The sequence below is a fragment of the Heptranchias perlo genome, unplaced genomic scaffold (genome assembly GCF_035084215.1).
Source record: "Heptranchias perlo isolate sHepPer1 unplaced genomic scaffold, sHepPer1.hap1 HAP1_SCAFFOLD_914, whole genome shotgun sequence".
Taxonomy (NCBI): domain Eukaryota; kingdom Metazoa; phylum Chordata; class Chondrichthyes; order Hexanchiformes; family Hexanchidae; genus Heptranchias; species Heptranchias perlo.
Genome location: NW_027139955.1, coordinates 1 through 25,219, shown reverse-complemented (window position 1 = coordinate 25,219; position 25,219 = coordinate 1). Strand labels below are relative to the sequence as shown.

Below are 25,219 nucleotides of genomic sequence, written 5' to 3'. Positions count from 1 at the left end.
CCCAGTGTGTCCCCTCTCTCTATACCCCACTGTTCTCCAGTGTGTCCCGTCTCTCTATACCCCACTGTTCCCCAGTGTGTCCCCTCTCTCTATACCCCACTGTTCACCAGTGTGTCCCCTCTCTCTATACCCCACTGTTCCCCAGTGTGTCCCCTCTCTCTATACCCCACTGTTCCCCAGTGTGTCCCCCCTCTCTCTATACCCCACTGTTCCCCAGTGTGTCCCCTCTCTCTATACCCCACTGTTCCCCAGTGTGTCCCCTCTCTCTCTCTATACCCCACTGTTCCCCAGTGTGTCCCCTCTCTCTCTATACCCCACTGTTCCCCAGTGTGTCCCCTCTCTCTATACCCCACTGTTCCCCAGTGTGTCCCCTCTCTCTATACCCCACTGTTCCCCAGTGTGTCCCCTCTCTCTCGATACCCCACTGTTCCCCAGTGTGTCCCCTCTCTCTATACCCCACTGTTCCCCAGTGTGTCCCCTCTCTCTATACCCCACTGTTCCCCAGTGTGTCCCCTCTCTCTATACCCCACTGTTCCCCAGTGTGTCCCCTCTCTCTATACCCCACTGTTCCCCAGTGTGTCCCCTCTCTCTATTCCCCACTGTTCCCCAGTGTGTCCTCTCTCTCTATACCCCACTGTTCCCCAGTGTGTCCCCTCTCTCTGTACCCCACTGTTCCCCAGTGTGTCCCCTCTCTCTATACCCCACTGTTCCCCAGTGTGTCCTCTCTCTCTGTACCCCACTGTTCCCCAGTGTGTCCCCTCTCTCTCTCTATACCCCACTATTCCCCAGTGTGTCCCCTCTCTCTATACCCCACTGTTCACCAGTGTGTCCCCTCTCTCTCTATACCCCACTATTCCCCAGTGTGTCCCCTCTCTCTATACCCCACTGTTCCCCAGTGTGTCCCCTCTCTCTATACCCCACTGTTCCCCAGTGTGTCCCCTCTCTCTATACCCCACTGTTCCCCAGTGTGTCCCCTCTCTCTCTATACCCCACTGTTCCCCAGTGTGTCCCGTCTCTCTATACCCCACTGTTCCCCAGTGTGTCCTCTCTCTCTATACCCCACTGTTCCCCAGTGTGTCCCCTCTCTCTATACCCCACTGTTCCCCAGTGTGTCCCCCCTCTCTCTATACCCCACTGTTCCCCAGTGTGTCCCCTCTCTCTCTATACCCCACTGTTCCCCAGTGTGTCCCCTCTCTCTATACCCCACTGTTCCCCAGTGTGTCCCCTCTCTCTATACCCCACTGTTCCCCAGTGTGTCCCCTCTCTCTCTATACCCCACTGTTCCCCAGTGTGTCCCCTCTCTCTATACCCCACTGTTCCCCAGTGTGTCCCCTCTCTCTATACCCCACTGTTCCCCAGTGTGTCCCCTCTCTCTTCCCCACTGTTCCCCAGTGTGTCCCCTCTCTCTATACCCCACTGTTCCCCAGTGTGTCCCCTCTCTCTATTCCCCACTGTTCCCCAGTGTGTCCTCTCTCTCTATACCCCACTGTTCCCCAGTGTGTCCCCTCTCTCTATACCCCACTGTTCCCCAGTGTGTCCCCTCTCTCTATACCCCACTGTTCCCCAGTGTGTCCCCTCTCTCTATACCCCACTGTTCCCCAGTGTGTCCTCTCTCTCTGTACCCCACTGTTCCCCAGTGTGTCCCCTCTCTCTCTCTATACCCCACTATTCCCCAGTGTGTCCCCTCTCTCTATACCCCACTGTTCCCCAGTGTGTCCCCTCTCTCTATACCCCACTGTTCCCCAGTGTGTCCCCTCTCTCTCTATACCCCACTGTTCCCCAGTGTGTCCTCTCTCTCTATACCCCACTGTTCCCCAGTGTGTCCCCTCTCTCTCTATACCCCACTGTTCCCCAGTGTGTCCCCTCTCTCTATACCCCACTGTTCCCCAGTGTGTCCCCTCTCTCTATACCCCACTGTTCCCCAGTGTGTCCCCTCTCTCTCTATACCCCACTGTTCCCCAGTGTGTCCTCTCTCTCTATACCCCACTGTTCCCCAGTGTGTCCCCTCTCTCTCTATACCCCACTGTTCCCCAGTGTGTCCCCTCTCTCTATACCCCACTGTTCCCCAGTGTGTCCCCTCTCTCTCTATACCCCACTGTTCCCCAGTGTGTCCCCTCTCTCTCTATACCCCACTGTTCCCCAGTGTGTCCCCTCTCTCTATACCCCACTGTTCCCGTGTGTCCCCTCTCTCTATACCCCACTGTTCCCCAGTGTGTCCCCTCTCTCTATACCCCACTGTTCCCCAGTGTGTCCCCTCTCTCTCTATACCCCACTGTTCCCCAGTGTGTCCCCCCTCTCTCTATACCCCACTGTTCCCCAGTGTGTCCCCTCTCTCTCTATACCCCACTGTTCCCCAGTGTGTCCCCTCTCTCTCTATACCCCACTGTTCCCCAGTGTGTCCCCTCTCTCTATACCCCACTGTTCCCCAGTGTGTCCCCTCTCTCCATACCCCACTGTTCCCCAGTGTGTCCTCTCTCTCTATACCCCACTGTTCCCCAGTGTGTCCCCTCTCTCTATACCCCACTGTTCCCCAGTGTGTCACGTCTCTCTCTCTATACCCCACTGTTCCCCAGTGTGTCCCCTCTCTCTATACCCCACTGTTCCCCAGTGTGTCCCCTCTCTCTATACCCCACTGTTCCCCAGTGTGTCACGTCTCTCTCTCTATACCCCACTGTTCCCCAGTGTGTCCCCTCTCTCTATACCCCACTGTTCCCCAGTGTGTCCTCTCTCTCTATACCCCACTGTTCCCCAGTGTGTCCCCTCTCTCTATACCCCACTGTTCCCCACTGTTCCCCAGTGTGTCCCCTCTCTCTATACCCCACTGTTCCCCAGTGTGTTCCCTCTCTCTATACCCCACTGTTCCCCAGTGTGTCCCCTCTCTCTATACCCCACTGTTCCCCAGTGTGTCCCCTCTCTCTATACCCCACTGTTCCCCAGTGTGTCCCCTCTCTCTATACCCCACTGTTCCCCAGTGTGTCCCCTCTCTCTATACCCCACTGTTCCCCAGTGTGTCCCCTCTCTCTATACCCCACTGTTCCCCAGTGTGTCCCCTCTCTCTATATACCCCACTGTTCCCCAGTGTGTCCCCTCTCCCTATACCCCACTGTTCCCCAGTGTGTCCCCTCTCTCTATACCCCACTGTTCCCCAGTGTGTCCCCTCTCTCTATACCCCACTGTTCCCCAGTGTATCCCCTCTCTCTATACCCCACTGTTCCCCAGTGTGTTCCCTCTCTATATACCCCACTGTTCCCCAGTGTGTCCCCTCTCTCTATACCCCACTGTTCCCCAGTGTGTCACCTCTCTCTCTCTATACCCCACTGTTCCCCAATGTGTCCACTCTCTCTATACCCCACTGTTCCCCAGTGTGTCCCCTCTCTCTATACCCCACTGTTCCCCAGTGTGTCCCCCCTCTCTCTATACCCCACTGTTCCCCAGTGTGTCCCCTCTCTCTTTACCCCACTGTTCCCCAGTGTGTCCCCTCTCTCTATAACCCACTGTTCCCCAGTGTGTCCCCTCTCTCTATACCCCACTGTTCCCCAGTGTGTCCCCTCTCTCTATACCCCACTGTTCCCCAGTGTGTCCCCTCTCTCTATATACCCCACTGTTCCCCAGTGTGTCCCCCCTCTCTCTATACCCCACTGTTCCCCAGTGTGTCCCCTCTCCATATACCCCACTGTTCCCCAGTGTGTCCCCTCTCTCTATATACCCCACTGTTCCCCAGTGTGTCCCCTCTCCCTATACCCCACTGTTCCCCAGTGTGTCCTCTCTCTATACCCCACTGTTCCCCAGTGTGTCCCCTCTCTCCATACCCCACTGTTCCCCAGTGTGTCCCCTCTCTCTATACCCCACTGTTCCCCAGTGTGTTCCCTCTCTATATACCCCACTGTTCCCCAGTGTGTCCCCTCTCTCTCTATACCCCACTGTTCCCCAGTGTGTCCCCTCTCTCTCTATACCCCACTGTTCCCCAATGTGTCCCCTCTCTCTATACCCCACTGTTCCCCAGTGTGTCCCCTCTCTCTATACCCCACTGTTCCCCAGTGTGTCCCCTCTCTCTATAACCCACTGTTCCCCAGTGTGTCCCCTCTCTCTATACCCCACTGTTCCCCAGTGTGTCCCCTCTCTCTATATACCCCACTGTTCCCCAGTGTGTCCCCCCTCTCTCTATACCCCACTGTTCCCCAGTGTGTCCCCTCTCTATACACCCCACTGTTCCCCAGTGTGTCCCCTCTCTCTCTATACCCCACTGTTCCCCAGTGTGTCCCCTCTCCCTATACCCCACTGTTCCCCAGTGTGTCCTCTCTCTATACCCCACTGTTCCCCAGTGTGTCCCCTCTCTCCATACCCCACTGTTCCCCAGTGTGTCCTCTCTCTATACCCCACTGTTCCCCAGTGTGACCCCTCTCTCCATACCCCACTGTTCCCCAGTGTGTCCCCTCTCTCTCTATACCCCACTGTTCCCCAGTGTGTCCCCTCTCTCTATACCCCACTGTTCCCCAGTGTGTCCCCTCTCTCTCCATACCCCACTGTTCCCCAGTGTGTCCTCTCTCTCTATACCCCACTGTTCCCCAGTGTGTCCCCTCTCTCCATACCCCACTGTTCCCCAGTGTGTCCCCTCTCTCTCCATACCCCACTGTTCCCCAGTGTGTCCTCTCTCTATACCCCACTGTTCCCCAGTGTGTCCCCTCTCTCTATACCCCACTGTTCCCCAGTGTGTCCCCTCTCTCTATACCCCACTGTTCCCCAGTGTATCCTCTCTCTCTATACCCCACTGTTACCCAGTGTGTCCCCTCTCTCTCCATACCCCACTGTTCCCCAGTGTGTCCTCTCACTCTATACCCCACTGTTCCCCAGTGTGTCCCCTCTCTCCATACCCCACTGTTCCCCAGTGTGTCCCCTCTCTCTCCATACCCCACTGTTCCCCAGTGTGTCCTCTCTCTATACCCCACTGTTCCCCAGTGTGTCCCCTCTCTCTATACCCCACTGTTCCCCAGTGTGTCCCCTCTCTCTATACCCCACTGTTCCCCAGTGTATCCTCTCTCTCTATACCCCACTGTTCCCCAGTGTGTCCCCTCTCTCTATACCCCACTGTTCCCCAGTGTATCCTCTCTCTCTATACCCCACTGTTCCCCAGTGTGTCCCCTCTCTCTATACCCCACTGTTCCCCAGTGTGTCCCCTCTCTCTATACCCCACTGTTCCCCAGTGTGACCCCCTCTCTCTATACCCCACTGTTCCCCAGTGTGTCCTCTCTCTATATACCCCACTGTTCCCCAGTGTGTCCCCTCTCTCCATACCCCACTGTTCCCCAGTGTGTCCTCTCTCTATACCCCACTGTTCCCCAGTGTGTCCCCCCTCTCTCTATACCCCACTGTTCCCCACTGTTCCCCAGTGTGTCCCCTCTCTCTATACCCCACTGTTCCCCAGTGTGTCCCCTCTCTCTCTATACCCCACTGTTCCCCAGTGTGTCCCCTCTCTCTATACCCCACTGTTCCCCAGTGTGTCCCCTCTCTCCATACCCCACTGTTCCCCAGTGTGTCCTCTCTCTGTACCCCACTGTTCCCCAGTGTGTCCCCTCTCTCCATACCCCACTGTTCCCCAGTGTGTCCCCTCTCTCTCCATACCCCACTGTTCCCCAGTGTGTCCTCTCTCTCTATACCCCACTGTTCCCTAGTGTGTCCCCTCTCTCCATACCCCACTGTTCCCCAGTGTGTCCCCTCTCTCTCCATACCCCACTGTTCCCCAGTGTGTCCTGTCTCTCTATACCCCACTGTTCCCCAGTGTGTCCCCTCTCTCTCCATACCCCACTGTTCCCCAGTGTGTCCCCTCTCTCTCTATACCCCACTGTTCCCCAGTGTGTCCCCTCTCTCTCTATACCCCACTGTTCCCCAGTGTGTCCCCTCTCTCTATACCCCACTGTTCCCCAGTGTGTCCCCTCTCTCTATACCCCACTGTTCCCCAGTGTGTCCCCCCTCTCTATACCCCACTGTTCCCCAGTGTGTCCCCTCTCTCTATACCCCACTGTTCCCCAGTGTGTCCCCTCTCTCTATACCCCACTGTTCCCCAGTGTGTCCCCTCTCTCTATACCCCACTGTTCCCCAGTGTGTCCCCTCTCTCTATACCCCACTGTTCCCCAGTGTGACCCCCTCTCTCTATACCCCACCGTTCCCCAGTGTGTCCTCTCTCTATATACCCCACTGTTCCCCAGTGTGTCCCCTCTCTCCATACCCCACTGTTCCCCAGTGTGTCCTCTCTCTATACCCCACTGTTCCCCAGTGTGTCCCCCCTCTCTCTATACCCCACTGTTCCCCAGTGTGTCCCCTCTCTCTCTATACCCCACTGTTCCCCAGTGTGTCCCCTCTCTCTATACCCCACTGTTCCCCAGTGTGTCCCCTCTCTCTATATACCCCACTGTTCCCCAGTGTGTCCCCCCTCTCTCTATACCCCACTGTTCCCCAGTGTGTCCCCTCTCTATACCCCACTGTTCCCCAGTGTGTCCCCTCTCTCTATACCCCACTGTTCCCCACTGTTCCCCAGTGTGTCCCCTCTCTCTATACCCCACTGTTCCCCAGTGTGTCCCCTCTCTCTCTATACCCCACTGTTCCCCAGTGTGTCCCCTCTCTCTATACCCCACTGTTCCCCAGTGTGTCCCCTCTCTCCATACCCCACTGTTCCCCAGTGTGTCCTCTCTCTGTACCCCACTGTTCCCCAGTGTGTCCCCTCTCTCCATACCCCACTGTTCCCCAGTGTGTCCCCTCTCTCTCCATACCCCACTGTTCCCCAGTGTGTCCTCTCTCTCTATACCCCACTGTTCCCTAGTGTGTCCCCTCTCTCCATACCCCACTGTTCCCCAGTGTGTCCCCTCTCTCTCCATACCCCACTGTTCCCCAGTGTGTCCTGTCTCTCTATACCCCACTGTTCCCCAGTGTGTCCCCTCTCTCTCCATACCCCACTGTTCCCCAGTGTGTCCCCTCTCTCTCTATACCCCACTGTTCCCCAGTGTGTCCCCTCTCTCTCTATACCCCACTGTTCCCCAGTGTGTCCCCTCTCTCTATACCCCACTGTTCCCCAGTGTGTCCCCTCTCTCTATACCCCACTGTTCCCCAGTGTGTCCCCTCACTCTATACCCCACTGTTCCCCAGTGTGTCCCCTCTCTCTCTATACCCCACTGTTCCCCAGTGTGTCCCCTCTCTCTATACCCCACTGTTCCCCAGTGTGTCCCCTCTCTCTATACCCCACTGTTCCCCAGTGTATCCTCTGTCTCTGTACCCCACTGTTCCCCAGTGTGTCCCCTCTCTCTCCATACCCCACTGTTCCCCAGTGTGTCCTCTCTCTCCATACCCCACTGTTCCCCAGTGTGTCCTCTCTCTCTATACCCCACTGTTCCCCAGTGTGTCCCCTCTCTCTATACCCCACTGTTCCCCAGTGTGTCCCCCCTCTCTATACCCCACTGTTCACCAGTGTGTCCCCTCTCTCTATACCCCACTGTTCCCCAGTGTGTCCCCTCTCTCTCTATACCCCACTGTTCTCCAGTGTGTCCCGTCTCTCTATACCCCACTGTTCCCCAGTGTGTCCCCTCTCTCTATACCCCACTGTTCACCAGTGTGTCCCCTCTCTCTATACCCCACTGTTCCCCAGTGTGTCCCCTCTCTCTATACCCCACTGTTCCCCAGTGTGTCCCCCCTCTCTCTATACCCCACTGTTCCCCAGTGTGTCCCCTCTCTCTATACCCCACTGTTCCCCAGTGTGTCCCCTCTCTCTATACCCCACTGTTCCCCAGTGTGTCCCCTCTCTCTCTCTATACCCCACTGTTCCCCAGTGTGTCCCCTCTCTCTCTATACCCCACTGTTCCCCAGTGTGTCCCCTCTCTCTATACCCCACTGTTCCCCAGTGTGTCCCCTCTCTCTATACCCCACTGTTCCCCAGTGTGTCCCCTCTCTCTATTCCCCACTGTTCCCCAGTGTGTCCTCTCTCTCTATACCCCACTGTTCCCCAGTGTGTCCTCTCTCTCTATACCCCACTGTTCCCCAGTGTGTCCCCTCTCTCTCTATACCCCACTGTTCCCCAGTGTGTCCCCTCTCTCTATTCCCCACTGTTCCCCAGTGTGTCCTCTCTCTCTATACCCCACTGTTCCCCAGTGTGTCCTCTCTCTCTATACCCCACTGTTCCCCAGTGTGTCCCCTCTCTCTCTATACCCCACTGTTCCCCAGTGTGTCCCCTCTCTCCATACCCCACTGTTCCCCAGTGTGTCCCCTCTCTCTATTCCCCACTGTTCCCCAGTGTGTCCTCTCTCTCTATACCCCACTGTTCCCCAGTGTGTCCTCTCTCTCTATACCCCACTGTTCCCCAGTGTGTCCCCTCTCTCTCTATACCCCACTGTTCCCCAGTGTGTCCCCTCTCTCTATTCCCCACTGTTCCCCAGTGTGTCCTCTCTCTCTATACCCCACTGTTCCCCAGTGTGTCCTCTCTCTCTATACCCCACTATTCCCCAGTGTGTCCCCTCTCTCTATACCCCACTGTTCACCAGTGTGTCCCCTCTCTCTATACCCCACTGTTCCCCAGTGTGTCCCCTCTCTCTATACCCCACTGTTCCCCAGTGTATCCTCTGTCTCTGTACCCCACTGTTCCCCAGTGTGTCCCCTCTCTCTCCATACCCCACTGTTCCCCAGTGTGTCCTCTCTCTCCATACCCCACTGTTCCCCAGTGTGTCCTCTCTCTCTATACCCCACTGTTCCCCAGTGTGTCCCCTCTCTCTATACCCCACTGTTCCCCAGTGTGTCCCCCCTCTCTATACCCCACTGTTCACCAGTGTGTCCCCTCTCTCTATACCCCACTGTTCCCCAGTGTGTCCCCTCTCTCTCTATACCCCACTGTTCTCCAGTGTGTCCCGTCTCTCTATACCCCACTGTTCCCCAGTGTGTCCCCTCTCTCTATACCCCACTGTTCACCAGTGTGTCCCCTCTCTCTATACCCCACTGTTCCCCAGTGTGTCCCCTCTCTCTATACCCCACTGTTCCCCAGTGTGTCCCCCCTCTCTCTATACCCCACTGTTCCCCAGTGTGTCCCCTCTCTCTATACCCCACTGTTCCCCAGTGTGTCCCCTCTCTCTATACCCCACTGTTCCCCAGTGTGTCCCCTCTCTCTCTCTATACCCCACTGTTCCCCAGTGTGTCCCCTCTCTCTCTATACCCCACTGTTCCCCAGTGTGTCCCCTCTCTCTATACCCCACTGTTCCCCAGTGTGTCCCCTCTCTCTATACCCCACTGTTCCCCAGTGTGTCCCCTCTCTCTATTCCCCACTGTTCCCCAGTGTGTCCTCTCTCTCTATACCCCACTGTTCCCCAGTGTGTCCTCTCTCTCTATACCCCACTGTTCCCCAGTGTGTCCCCTCTCTCTCTATACCCCACTGTTCCCCAGTGTGTCCCCTCTCTCTATTCCCCACTGTTCCCCAGTGTGTCCTCTCTCTCTATACCCCACTGTTCCCCAGTGTGTCCTCTCTCTCTATACCCCACTGTTCCCCAGTGTGTCCCCTCTCTCTCTATACCCCACTGTTCCCCAGTGTGTCCCCTCTCTCCATACCCCACTGTTCCCCAGTGTGTCCCCTCTCTCTATACCCCACTGTTCCCCAGTGTGTCCCCTCTCTCTATACCCCACTGTTCCCCAGTGTGTCCCCTCTCTCTGTACCCCACTGTTCCCCAGTGTGTCCCCTCTCTCTATACCCCACTGTTCCCCAGTGTGTCCTCTCTCTCTGTACCCCACTGTTCCCCAGTGTGTCCCCTCTCTCTCTCTATACCCCACTATTCCCCAGTGTGTCCCCTCTCTCTATACCCCACTGTTCACCAGTGTGTCCCCTCTCTCTATACCCCACTGTTCCCCAGTGTGTCCCGTCTCTCTATACCCCACTGTTCCCCAGTGTGTCCTCTCTCTCTATACCCCACTGTTCCCCAGTGTGTCCCCTCTCTCTATACCCCACTGTTCCCCAGTGTGTCCCCCCTCTCTCTATACCCCACTGTTCCCAAGTGTGTCCCCTCTCTCTCTATACCCCACTGTTCCCCAGTGTGTCCCCTCTCTCTATACCCCACTGTTCCCCAGTGTGTCCCCTCTCTCTATACCCCACTGTTCCCCAGTGTGTCCCCTCTCTCTCTATACCCCACTGTTCCCCAGTGTGTCCCCTCTCTCTATACCCCACTGTTCCCCAGTGTGTCCCCTCTCTCTATACCCCACTGTTCCCCAGTGTGTCCCCTCTCTCTTCCCCACTGTTCCCCAGTGTGTCCCCTCTCTCTATACCCCACTGTTCCCCAGTGTGTCCCCTCTCTCTATTCCCCACTGTTCCCCAGTGTGTCCTCTCTCTCTATACCCCACTGTTCCCCAGTGTGTCCCCTCTCTCTATACCCCACTGTTCCCCAGTGTGTCCCCTCTCTCTATACCCCACTGTTCCCCAGTGTGTCCCCTCTCTCTATACCCCACTGTTCCCCAGTGTGTCCTCTCTCTCTGTACCCCACTGTTCCCCAGTGTGTCCCCTCTCTCTCTCTATACCCCACTATTCCCCAGTGTGTCCCCTCTCTCTATACCCCACTGTTCCCCAGTGTGTCCCCTCTCTCTATACCCCACTGTTCCCCAGTGTGTCCCCTCTCTCTCTATACCCCACTGTTCCCCAGTGTGTCCTCTCTCTCTATACCCCACTGTTCCCCAGTGTGTCCCCTCTCTCTCTATACCCCACTGTTCCCCAGTGTGTCCCCTCTCTCTATACCCCACTGTTCCCCAGTGTGTCCCCTCTCTCTATACCCCACTGTTCCCCAGTGTGTCCCCTCTCTCTCTATACCCCACTGTTCCCCAGTGTGTCCTCTCTCTCTATACCCCACTGTTCCCCAGTGTGTCCCCTCTCTCTCTATACCCCACTGTTCCCCAGTGTGTCCCCTCTCTCTATACCCCACTGTTCCCCAGTGTGTCCCCTCTCTCTATACCCCACTGTTCCCCAGTGTGTCCCCTCTCTCTCTATACCCCACTGTTCCCCAGTGTGTCCCCTCTCTCTATACCCCACTGTTCCCCAGTGTGTCCCCTCTCTCTATACCCCACTGTTCCCCAGTGTCCCCTCTCTCTATACCCCACTGTTCCCCAGTGTGTCCCCTCTCTCTCTATACCCCACTGTTCCCCAGTGTGTCCTCTCTCTCTATACCCCACTGTTCCCCAGTGTGTCCCCTCTCTCTATACCCCACTGTTCCCCAGTGTGTCCCCTCTCTCTATACCCCACTGTTCCCCAGTGTGTCCCCTCTCTCTATATCCCACTGTTCCCCAGTGTGTCCCCTCTCTCTATACCCCACTGTTCCCCAGTGTGTCCCCTCTCTCTCTATACCCCACTGTTCCCCAGTGTGTCCCCTCTCTCTCTATACCCCACTGTTCCCCAGTGTGTCCCCTCTCTCTATACCCCACTGTTCCCCAGTGTGTCCCCTCTGTCTCTATACCCCACTGTTCCCCAGTGTGTCCCCTCTCTCTCTATACCCCACTGTTCCCCAGTGTGTCCCCTCTCTCTATACCCCACTGTTCCCCAGTGTGTCCCCTCTGTCTCTATACCCCACTGTTCCCCAGTGTGTCCCCTCTCTCTATACCCCACTGTTCCCCAGTGTGTCCCCTCTCTCTCTATACCCCACTGTTCCCAGTGTGTCCCCTCTCTCTATACCCCACTGTTCCCCAGTGTGTCCCCTCTCTCTATACCCCACTGTTCCCCAGTGTGTCCTCTCTCTCTATACCCCACTGTTCCCCAGTGTGTCCCCTCTCTCTATACCCCACTGTTCCCCAGTGTGTCCCCTCTCTATTATATACCCCACTGTTCCCCAGTGTGTCCCCTCTCTCTCTATACCCCACTGTTCCCCAGTGTGTCCCCTCTCTCTATACCCCACTGTTCCCCAGTGTGTCCCCTCTCTCTCTATACCCAACTGTTCCCCAGTGTGTCCTCTCTCTCTATACCCCACTGTTCCCCAGTGTGTCCCCTCTCTCTCTCTATACCCCACTGTTCCCCAGTGTGTCCCCTCTCCCTATACCCCACTGTTCCCCAGTGTGTCCCCTCTCCCTATACCCCACTGTTCCCCAGTGTGTCCCCTCTCTCTATACCCCACTGTTCCTCAGTATGTCCCCTCTCACTATACCCCACTGTTCCACAGTGTGTCCCCTCTCTCTATACCCCACTGTTCCCCAGTGTGTCCCCTCTCTCTATACCCCACTGTTCCCCAGTGTGTCCCCTCTCTCTATACCCCACTGTTCCCCAGTGTGTCCCCTCTCTCTATACCCCACTGTTCCTCAGTGTGTCCCCTCTCTCTATACCCCACTGTTCCCCAGTGTGTCCCCTCTCTCTATACCCCACTGTTCCCCAGTGTGTCCCCTCTCCCTATACCCCACTGTTCCCCAGTGTGTCCCCTCTCTCTATACCCCACTGTTCCCCAGTGTGTCCCCTCTCTCTATACCCCACTGTTCCCCAGTGTGTCCCCTCTCTCTATACCCCACTGTTCCCCAGTGTGTCCCCTCTCTCTATACCCCACTGTTCCCCAGTGTGTCCCCTCTCTCTATACCCCACTGTTCCCCAGTGTGTCCCCTCTCTCTCTATACCCCACTGTTCCCCAGTGTGTCCCCTCTCTCTATACCCCACTGTTCCCCAGTGTGTCCTCTCTCTCTATACCCCACTGTTCCCCAGTGTGTCCCCTCTCTCTATTCCCCACTGTTCCCCAGTGTGTCCCCTCTCTCTATACCCCACTGTTCCCCACTGTGTCCCCTCTCTCTCTATACCCCACTGTTCCCCAGTGTGTCCCCTCTCTCTATACCCCACTGTTCCCCAGTGTGTCCCCTCTCTCTATACCCCACTGTTCCCCAGTGTGTCCCCTCTCTCTATACCCCACTGTTCCCCAGTGTGTCCCCTCTCTCTATACCCCACTGTTCCCCAGTGTGTCCCCTCTCTCTATACCCCACTGTTCCCCAGTGTGTCCCCTCTCTCTCTATACCCCACTGTTCCCCAGTTTGTCCCCTCTCTCTATACCCCACTGTTCCCCAGTGTGTCCCCTCTCTCTCTATACCCCACTGTTCCCCAGTGTGTCCCCTCTCTCTATACCCCACTGTTCCCCAGTGTGTCCCCTCTCTCTATACCCCACTGTTCCCCAGTGTGTCCCCCCTCTCTATATACCCCACTGTTCCCCAGTGTGTCCTCTCTCTCTATACCCCACTGTTCCCCAGTGTGTCCCCTCTCTCTATACCCCACTGTTCCCCAGTGTGTCCCCTCTCTCTATACCCCACTGTTCCCCAGTGTGTCCCCTCTCTCTATACCCCACTGTTCCCCAGTGTGTCCCCTCTCTCTATACCCCACTGTTCCCCAGTGTGTCCCCTCTCTCTATACCCCACTGTTCCCCAGTGTGTCCCCTCTCTATACCCCACTGTTCCCCAGTGTGTCCTCTCTCTATACCCCACTGTTCCCCAGTGTGTCCCCTCTCTCTATACCCCACTGTTCCCCAGTGTGTCCCCTCTCTCTATCCCCCACTGTTCCCCAGTGTGTCCCCTCTCTCTATACCCCACTGTTCCCCAGTGTGTCCCCTCTCTCCATACCCCACTGTTCCCCAGTGTGTCCCCTCTCTCTATACCCCACTGTTCCCCAGTGTGTCCCCTCTCTCTATACCCCACTGTTCCCCAGTGTGTCCCCTCTCTCTATACCCCACTGTTCCCCAGTGTGTCCTCTCTCTCTATACCCCACTGTTCCCCAGTGTGTCCCCTCTCTATACCCCACTGTTCCCCAGTGTGTCCTCTCTCTCTGTACCCCACTGTTCCCCAGTGTGTCCTCTCTCTATACCCCACTGTTCCCCAGTGTGTCCCCTCTCTCTATACCCCACTGTTCCCCAGTGTGTCCCCCTGTCTATACCCCACTGTTCACCAGTGTGTCCCCTCTCTCTATACCCCACTGTTCCCCAGTGTGTCCCCTCTCTCTATACCCCACTGTTCCCCAGTGTGTCCCCTCTCTCTATACCCCACTGTTCCCCAGTGTGTCCCCTCTCTCTATACCCCACTGTTCCCCAGTGTGTCCCCTCTCTCTATACCCCACTGTTCCCCAGTGTGTCCCTCTCTCTCTATACCCCACTGTTCCCCAGTGTGTCCCCTCTCTCTATACCCCACTGTTCCCCAGTGTGTCCCCTCTCTCTATACCCCACTGTTCCCCAGTGTGTCCCCTCTCTCTATACCCCACTGTTCCCCAGTGTGTCCCCTCTCTCTATACCCCACTGTTCCCCAGTGTGTCCCCTCTCTCTCTATTCCCCACTGTTCCCCAGTGTGTCCCCTCTCTCTATCCCCCACTGTTCCCCAGTGTGTCCCCTCTCTCTCTATACCCCACTGTTCCCCAGTGTGTCCCCTCTCTCTATACCCCACTGTTCCCCAGTGTGTCCCCTCTCTATATACCCCACTGTTCCCCAGTGTGTCCCCTCTCTCTATACCCCACTGTTCCCCAGTGTGTCCTCTCTCTCTATACCCCACTGTTCCCCAGTGTGTCCCCCCTCTCTCTATACCCCACTGTTCCTCAGTGTGTCCCCTCTCTCTATACCCCACTGTTCCCCAGTGTGTCCCCTCTCTCTATACCCCACTGTTCCCCAGTGTGTCCCCTCTCTCTATATACCCCACTGTTCCCCATTGTGTCCTCTCTCTCTATACCCCACTGTTCCCCAGTGTGTCCCCTCTCTCTCTATACCCCACTGTTCCCCAGTGTGTCCTCTCTCTGTACCCCACTGTTCCCCAGTGTGTCCCCTCTCTCTATACCCCACTGTTCCCCAATGTGTCCCCTCTCTCTATACCCCACTGTTCCCCAGTGTGTCCCCTCTCTCTATACCCCACTGTTCCCCAATGTGTCCCCTCTCTCTATACCCCACTGTTCCCCAGTGTGTCCCCTCTCTCTATACCCCACTGTTCCCCAGTGTGTCCCCTCTCTCTATACCCCACTGTTCCCCAGTGTGTCCCCTCTCTCTATACCCCACTGTTCCCCAGTGTGTCCCCCCTCTCTATACCCCACTGTTCCCCAGTGTGTCCCCTCTCTCTATACCCCACTGTTCCCCAGTGTGTCCCCCTCTCTCTATACCCCACTGTTCCCCAGTGTGTCCCCTCTCTATACCCCACTGTTCCCCAGTGTGTCCTCTCTCTCTATACCCCACTGTTCCCCAGTGTGTCCTCTCTCTCTATACCCCACTGTTCCCCAGTGTGTCCCCTCTCTCTATACCCCACTGTTCCCCAGTGTGTCCCCTCTCTCTATACCCCACTGTTCCCCAGTGTGTCCTCTCTCTCTATACCCCACTGTTCCCCAGTGTGTCCCCTCTCTCTGTACCCCACTGTTCCCCAGTGTGTCCCCTCTCTCTATACCCACTGTTCCCCAATGTGTCCCCTCTCTCTATACCCCACTGTTCCCCAGTGTGTCCCCTCTCTCTATACCCCACTGTTCCCCAGTGTGTCCCCTCTCTCTATACCCCACTGTTCCCCAGTGTGTCCCCTCTCTCTATACCCCACTGTTCCCCAGTGTGTCCCCTCTCTCTATACCCCACTGTTCCCCAGTGTGTCCCCTCTCTCTCTATACCCCACTGTTCCCCAGTGTGTCCTCTCTCTATACCCCACTGTTCCCCAGTGTGTCCCCTCTCTCTGTACCCCACTGTTCCCCAGTGTGTCCCCTCTCTCTATACCCCACTGTTCCCCAGTGTGTCCTCTCTCTCTATACCCCACTGTTCCCCAGTGTGTCCCCTCTCTCTATACCCCACTGTTCCCCAGTGTGTCCCCTCTTTCTATACCCCACTGTTCCCCAGTGTGTCCTCTCTATATACCCCACTGTTCCCCAGTGTGTCCCCCTGTCGATACCCCACTGTTCACCAGTGTGTCCCCTCTCTCTATACCCCACTGTTCCCCAGTGTGTCCCCTCTCTCTATACCCCACTGTTCCCCAGTGTGTCCCCTCTCTCTATACCCCACTGTTCCCCAGTGTGTCCCCTCTCTCTCTATACCCCACTGTTCCCCAGTGTGTCCCCTCTCTCTATACCCCACTGTTCCCCAGTGTGTCCTCTCTCTCTATACCCCACTGTTCCCCAGTGTGTCCCCTCTCTCTATACCCCACTGTTCCCCAGTGTGTCCCCTCTCTCTATACCCCACTGTTCCCCAGTGTGTCCCCTCTCTCTATACCCCACTGTTCCCCAGTGTGTCCCCTCTCTCTATACCCCACTGTTCCCCAGTGTGTCCCCTCTCTCTATACCCCACTGTTCCCCAGTGTGTCCCCTCTCTCTATACCCCACTGTTCCTCAGTGTGTCCCCTCTCCATATACCCCACTGTTCCCCAGTGTGTCCCCTCTCTCTATACCCCACTGTTCCCCAGTGTGTCCCCCCTCTCTCTATACCCCACTGTTCCCCAGTGTGTCCCCTCTCTCTATACCCCACTGTTCCCCAGTGTGTCCCCTCTCTCTATACCCCACTGTTCCCCAGTGTGTCCCCTCTCTCTCTATACCCCACTGTTCCCCAGTGTGTCCCCTCTCTCTATACCCCACTGTTCCCCAGTGTGTCCCCTCTCTCTATACCCCACTGTTCCCCAGTGTGTCCCCCCTCTCTCTATACCCCACTGTTCCCCAGTGTGTCCCCCCTCTCTCTATACCCCACTGTTCCCCAGTGTGTCCTCTCTCTATACCCCACTGTTCCCCAGTGTGTCCCCTCTCTCTCTATACCCCACTGTTCCCCAGTGTGTCCCCTCTCTCTCTATACCCCACTGTTCCCCAGTGTGTCCCCTCTCTCTATACCCCACTGTTCCCCAGTCTGTCCCCTCTCTCTATACCCCACTGTTCCCCAGTGTGTCCCCTCTCTCTATACCCCACTGTTCCCCAGTCTGTCCCCTCTCTCTCCCCCACTGTTCCCCAGTGTGTCCCCTCTCTCTCTGTACCCCACTGTTCCCCAGTGTGTCCTCTCTCTCTATACCCCACTGTTCCCCAGTGTGTCCCCTCTCTCTATACCCCACTGTTCCCCAGTGTGTCCCCTCTCTCTATACCCCACTGTTCCCCAGTGTGTCCCCTCTCTCTCTATACCCCACTGTTCCCCAGTGTGTCCCCTCTCTCTCTCTATACCCCACTGTTCCCCAGTGTGTCCCCTCTCTCTATACCCCACTGTTCCCCAGTGTGTCCCCTCTCTCTATACCCCACTGTTCCCCAGTGTGTCCCCTCTCTCTATACCCCACTGTTCCCCAGTGTGTCCCCTCTCTCTATACCCCACTGTTCCCCACTGTGTCCCCTCTCTCTATACCCCACTGTTCCCCAGTGTGTCCCCTCTCTCTATACCCCACTGTTCCCCAGTGTGTCCCCTCTCTCTATATACCCCACTGTTCCCCAGTGTGTCCCCTCTCTCTATACCCCACTGTTCCCCAGTGTGTCCCCTCTCTCTATACCCCACTGTTCCCCAGTGTGTCCCCTCTCTCCATACCCCACTGTTCCCCAGTGTGTCCCCTCTCTCTATACCCCACTGTTCCCCAGTGTGTCCCCTCTCTCTGTACCCCACTGTTCCCCAGTGTGTCCCCTCTCTCTATACCCCACTGTTCCCCAGTGTGTCCCCTCTCTCTATACCCCACTGTTCCCCAGTGTGTCCCCTCTCTCTCTATACCCCACTGTTCCCCAGTGTGTCCCCTCTCTCTCTATACCCCACTGTTCCCCAGTGTGTCCCCTCTCTCTATACCCCACTGTTCCCCAGTGTGTCCCCTCTCTCCATACCCCACTGTTCCCCAGTGTGTCCCCTCTCTCTCTATACCCCACTGTTCCTCAGTGTGTCCCCTCTCTCTATTCCAGACCCTGGTTCTCTGGTCAGGACTGACCTCACTGGCCTTTTTCTCAATTACAGGAGATTCTGGAGGCCCATTTGCCGTGAAATTTAAACAGCGATGGATCCAGGTAACCACGGCAACACACAACGACACACTAAAACAAACACACAACCAGACACAACTACACACAACTACCGACAACTACACACTAAAACAAACACACAACGACACACTAAAACAAACACACAACCAGACACAACTACACACAACTACCGACAACTACACACTAAAACAAACACACAACTACACACTAAAACAAACACACAACTACACACTAAAACAAACACACAACCAGACACAACTACACACAACTACCGACAACTACACACTAAAACAAACACACAACGACACACTAAAACAAACACACAACCAGACACAACTACACACAACTACCGACAACTACACACTAAAACAAACACACAACGACACACTAAAACAAACACACAACCAGACACAACTACACACAACTACCGACAACTACACACTAAAACAAACACACAACTACACACTAAAACAAACACACAACCAGACACAACTACACACAACGACACACTAAAACAAACACACAACGACACACTAAAACAAACACACAACCAGACACAACTACACACAACTACACACTAAAACAAACACACAACGACACACTAAAACAAACACACAACCAGACACAACTACACACAACTACACACTAAAACAAACACACAACGACACACTAAAACAAACACACAACCAGACACAACTACACACAACTACCGACAACTACACACTAAAACAAACACACAACTACACACTAAAACAAACACACAACTATACACTAAAACAAACACACAACCAGACACAACTACACACTAAAACAAACACACAACTACACACTAAAACAAACACACAACCAGACACAACTACACACAACTACACACTAAAACAAACACACAACTAGACACAACTACACACAACTACCGACAACTACACACTAAAACAAACACACAACTACACACTGAAACAAACACACAACTACACACAGCTAAACACTAAAACAAACCCTCAACTACACACTAAAACAAACACACAACCAGACACAACTACACACTAAAACAAACACACAACCAGACACAACTTCACACAACTACCGACAACTACACACTAAAACAAACACACAACTACACACTAAAACAAACACACAACCAGACACAACTACACACTAAAACAAACACACAACCAGACACAACTACACACAACTACCGACAACTACACACTAAAACAAACACACAACCAGACACAACTACACACAACTACCGACAACTACACACTAAAACAAACACACAACTACACACTAAAACAAACACACAACTACACACAGCTAAACACTAAAACAAACCCTCAACTACACACTAAAACAAACACACAACCAGACACAACTACACACAACTACCGACAACTACACACTAAAACAAACACACAACTACACACTAAAACAAACACACAACCAGACACAACTACACACAACTACCGACAACTACACACTAAAACAATCACACAACTACACACTAAAACAAACCCTCAACTACACACTAAAACAAACACACAACTGCACACAACTACACACTAAAACGAACACACAACTACACACAACTACACACAAAAATAAACACACTACTAGACACAACTACACACAACCACCGACAACTACATACTAAAACAAATACACAACTACACACAACTACACACTAAAACAAACACACAACTACACGCGAAAACAAACACACAACTACACACTAAAATAAACACACAACTACACACAACTGCACACTTAAATAAACACACAACTACACACAACTACACACTAAAACAAACACACAACTACACACTAAAACTACACACAGCTACACACAACTACACACTAAAACAAACACACAACTACACACTAAAACTACACACAACTACACACAACTACACACTAAAACTACACACAGCTACACACAACTACACACTAAAACAAACACATAACTACACACAACTACACACGAAAACAAACACACAACTAGAGACAACTACACACATCTAGACACAACTACACACTAAAACAAACACACTACACACAACTACATACTAAAAAACACACAACTACACACTAAAACAAACACACAACTAGAGACAACTACACACTAAAACAAACACACAACTACACACTAAAACAAACACACAACTACACACTAAAACAAACACACAACTACACACAACTAGACACAACTACACAGTAAAACAAACACACAACTACACACTAAAAAAACACAGAACTAGACACAACTACACACTAAAAACACACAACTAGACACAACTACACACTAAAACAAACACACAACTACACACTAAAACAAACACACAACTACACACAACTAGACACAACTACACAGTAAAACAAGCACACAACTACACACTAAAAAAACACAGAACTAGACACAACTACACACTAAAAAACACACAACTAGAGACAACTACACACTAAAACAAACACACAACTACACACTAAAAAAACACAGAACTAGACACAACTACACACTAAAACAAACACACAACTAGACACAACTACACACTAAAACAAACACACAACTAGACACAACTACACACTGAAAAACACACAACCAGACACAACTACACACTAAAACAAACACACAACTACACACAACTAGACACAACTACACAGTAAAACAAGCACACAACTACACACTAAAAAAACACAGAACTAGACACAACGACACACTAAAAAACACACAACTAGACACAACTACACACTAAAACAAACACACAACTACACACTAAAAAAACACAGAACTAGACACAACTACACACTAAAACAAACACACAACTAGACACAACTACACACTAAAACAAACACACAACTAGACACAACTACACACTAAAACAAACACACAACTACACACTAAAACAAACACACAACTACGCACAACTAGACACAACTGCACACTAAAACAAACACACAGCTAGACACAACTACACACTGAAAAACACACAACCAGACACAACTACACACTAAAACAAACACACAACTACACACAACTAGACACAACTACACAGTAAAACAAGCACACAACTACACACTAAAAAAACACAGAACTAGACACAACGACACACTAAAAAACACACAACTAGACACAACTACACACTAAAACAAACACACAACTACACACTAAAAAAACACAGAACTAGACACAACTACACACTAAAACAAACACACAACTAGACACAACTACACACTAAAACAAACACACAACTAGACACAACTACACACTAAAACAAACACACAACTACACACTAAAACAAACACACAACTACGCACAACTAGACACAACTGCACACTAAAACAAACACACAGCTAGACACAACTACACACTGAAAAACACACAACTAGACACAACTACACACTAAAAAATACACAACTAGACACAACTACACACTAAAACAAACACACAATTACACACAACTAGACACAACTACACACTAAAACAAACACACAACTACACACAACTACACACTAAAACAACACGCAACTACACACAACTACACACCAAAACAAACATACAACAACACACAACGACACACTAAAACAAACACACAACCAGACACAACTACACACTAAAACAAACAAACAACTACACACAACTACACACAACGAGACACAACTACACACAACTACACACGAAAACAAACACACAACTACACACAATTAGACACAACTACACACAACGAGACACAACTAAACACAACTACACACGAAAACAAACACACAACTACACACAACTAGACACAACTACAGACAACTACACACTACAACAAACGCACAACTACACACAACACATAACAAAACACAATTACACACAACACAATTAATATAATATAAACTAATAGAAACACACAAATGCAACACACAACTACACACAATTAAACATTACGAAACAATAAATTGGGATTGTGTACTGTGGGAGTGAACGGGAAGGGGTCGGGTCCATTGGGATTGTGTACAGTGGGAGTGAACGGGAAGGGGTCGGGTCCATTGGGATTGTGTACAGTGGGAGTGAACGGGAAGGGGTCGGGTCCATTGGGATTGTGTACAGTGGGAGTGAATGGGAAGGGGTCGGGTCCATTGGGAGTGTGTACAGTGGGAGTGAATGGGAAGGGGTCGGGTCCATTGGGATTGTGTACAGTGGGAGTGAATGGGAAGGGGTCGGGTGCATTGGGATTGTGTACAGTGGGAGTGAATGGGAAGGGGTCGGGTCCATTGGGATTGTGTACAGTGGGAGTGAACGGGAAGGGGTCGGGTCCATTGGGATTGTGTACAGTGGGAGTGAATGGGAAGGGGTCGGGTCCATTGGGATTGTGTACAGCGAATGGGAAGGGGATCGGGTCCATTGGGATTGTGTGCAGTGGGAGTGAAGGGGAAGGGGTCGGGTCCATTGGGATTGTGTACAGTGGGAGTGAATGGGAAGGGGTCGGGTCCATTGGGATTGTGTACAGTGGGAGTGAATGGAAGGGGTCGGGTCCATTGGGATTGTGTGCAGTGGGAGTGAACGGGAAGCGGTCGGGTCCATTGGGATTGTGTACAGTGGGAGTGTATGGGAAGGGGTCGGGTCCCATTGGGATTGTGTACAGTGGGAGTGAATGGGAAGGGGTCGGGTCCATTGGGATTGTGTACAGTGGGAGTGAATGGGAAGGGGTCGGGTCCATTGGGATTGTGTACAGTGGGAGGTGAATGGGAAGGGGTCGGGGTCCATTGGGATTGTGTACAGTGGGAGTGAATGGGAAGGGGTCGGGTCCATTGGGATTGTGTACAGTGGGAGTGAATGGGAAGGGGTCGGGTCCATTGGGATTGTGTACAGTGGAGTGAATGGGAAGGGGTCGGGTCCATTGGGATTGTGTACAGTGGGAGTGAATGGGAAGGGGTCGGGTCCATTGTGATTGTGTACAGTGGGAGTGAACGGGAAGGGGTCGGGTCCATTGGGATTGTGTACAGTGGGAGTGAACGGGAAGGGGTCGGGTCCATTGGGATTGTGTGCAGTGGGAGTGAACGGGAAGGGGTCGGGTCCATTGGGATTGTGCACAGTGGGAGTGACGTTCCATTCATCCTTGAACAGATTGGGATTACAAGTTCGGGATCAGTTGGGACCTGCGATGGCGATAACATGGGATACTACACCAATGTGGTGAGGATGATGGAATGGCTCAGAGCCGTCGTCACTGACTTGCAGTACAATTAAAGTTCGCCTGAGACCACAACAATGGACCTGAACCTCCGAATGAGACAATCCATGGAGTGCAAACATAGTACGGACACACGCAGGAGACGCAAAGAGTCCATCACCACAACACCCGACTAAACCAAAGGCTGTCACCATCAGGGACCCCTTTTAAAGAGGGAGTCTCCTCATCAGGGACCCCTTTTAAAGAGGGAGTCTCACCATCAGGGACCCCTTTTAAAGAGGGAGTCTCCTCATCAGGGACCCCTTTTAAAGAGAGAGTCTCTCCATCAGGGACCCCTTTTAAAGAGGGAGTCTCCCCATCAGAGACCCCTTTTAAAGAGGGAGTCTCACCATCAGAGACCCCTTTTAAAGAGAGAGTCTCCCCATCAGGGACCCCTTTTAAAGAGGGAGTCTCCCCATCAGGGACTCCTTGTAAAGTGGGAGACTCACCATCAGGGACCCCTTTTAAAGAGAGAGTCTCACCATCAGAGACCCCCTTTTAAGGAGAGAGTCTCCCCATCAGGGACCCCTTTTAAAGAGGGAGTCTCCCCATCAGGGACTCCTTGTAAAGTGGGAGACTGTACACTGACTGGTGTCTCTCAGTCCCCTCTCTCTCAGGGAGATATCTGTACACTGACTGGTGTCTCTCAGTCCCCTCTCTCTCAGGGAGATATCTGTACACTGACTGGTGTCTCTCAGTCCCCTCTCTCTCAGGGAGATATCTGTACACTGACTGGTGTCTCTCAGTCCCCTCTCTCTCAGGGAGATATCTGTACACTGACTGGTGTCTCTCAGTCCCCTCTCTCTCAGGGAGATATCTGTACACTGACTGGTGTCTCTCAGTCCCCTCTCTCTCAGGGAGATATCTGTACACTGACTGGTGTCTCTCAGTCCCCTCTCTCTCAGGGAGATATCTGTACACTGACTGGTGTCTCTCAGTCCCCTCTCTCTCGGGGAGATATCTGTACACTGACTGGTGTCTCTCAGTCCCCTCTCTCTCAGGGAGATATCTGTACACTGACTGGTGTCTCTCAGTTCCCCTCTCTCTCAGGGAGATATCTGTACACTGACTGGTGTCTCTCAGTCCCCTCTCTCCTCAGGGAGATATCTGTACACTGACTGGTGTCTCTCAGTCCCCTCTCTCTCAGGGAGATATCTGTACACTGACTGGTGTCTCTCAGTCCCCTCTCTCTCAGGGAGATATCTGTACACTGACTGGTGTCTCTCAGTCCCCTCTCTCTCAGGGAGATATCTGTACACTGACTGGTGTCTCTCAGTCCCCTCTCTCTCAGGGAGATATCTGTACACTGACTGGTGTCTCTCAGTCCCTCTCTCTCAGGGAGATATCTGTACACTGACTGGTGTCTCTCAGTCCCTCTCTCTCAGGGAGATATCTGTACACTGACTGGTGTCTCTCAGTCCCCTCTCTCTCAGGGAGATATCTGTACACTGACTGGTGTCTCTCAGTCCCCTCTCTCTCAGGGAGATATCTGTACACTGACTGGTGTCTCTCAGTCCCCTCTCTCTCAGGGAGATATCTGTACACTGACTGGTGTCTCTCAGTCCCTCTCTCTCAGGGAGATATCTGTACACTGACTGGTGTCTCTCAGTCCCTCTCTCTCAGGGAGATATCTGTACACTGACTGGTGTCTCTCAGTCCCCTCTCTCTCAGGGAGATATCTGTACACTGACTGGTGTCTCTCAGTCCCTCTCTCTCAGGGAGATATCTGTACACTGACTGGTGTCTCTCAGTCCCCTCTCTCCCGGGGAGATATATGTACACTGACTGGTGTCTCTCAGTCCCCTCCTCTCAGGGAGATATCTGTACACTGACTGGTGTAATCTCGAGTCCCTCCTGCTAACTACAGGGATGGATATCTGTACTCTGATATGTGTGTCCCTCCCCCCCCTGTCCTCAGGTCCCTCTCTCTCAGGGAAGGGATATCTGTACACTGTAACTGGTGTCTCTCAAGTCCCCTCTCTCCCCGGGGAGATATATAGTACACTGATCTGGTAGTCTCCAGTCCCCTCTCCTCAGGGGGAGATATCTTGTACAACTGACTGGTTTTATTGACCTCTGATGTAAAACCATACCCTCCCCTGCTAAACTACAGAATGAGGAAAAA

The 25,219-nt window shown here is 53.1% G+C and overlaps 1 protein-coding gene across 1 annotated transcript in view; it reads left to right on the top strand.

Annotated features, from left to right (window-relative positions):
• Window positions 1–23,790, top strand: part of LOC137319868 (chymotrypsin-like protease CTRL-1) — a gene marked incomplete at its 5' end in the record, with an annotated part of 73,483 nt that extends 49,693 nt beyond the window's left edge. The window contains 2 exons of the mRNA XM_067981779.1: window positions 17,859–17,908; window positions 22,989–23,790. Coding sequence (XP_067837880.1) covers window positions 17,859–17,908; window positions 22,989–23,111 — 173 coding nt within the window. The remainder of the gene's footprint in view (window positions 1–17,858; window positions 17,909–22,988) is intronic.
• Window positions 23,791–25,219: the final 1,429 nt, after the last annotated feature.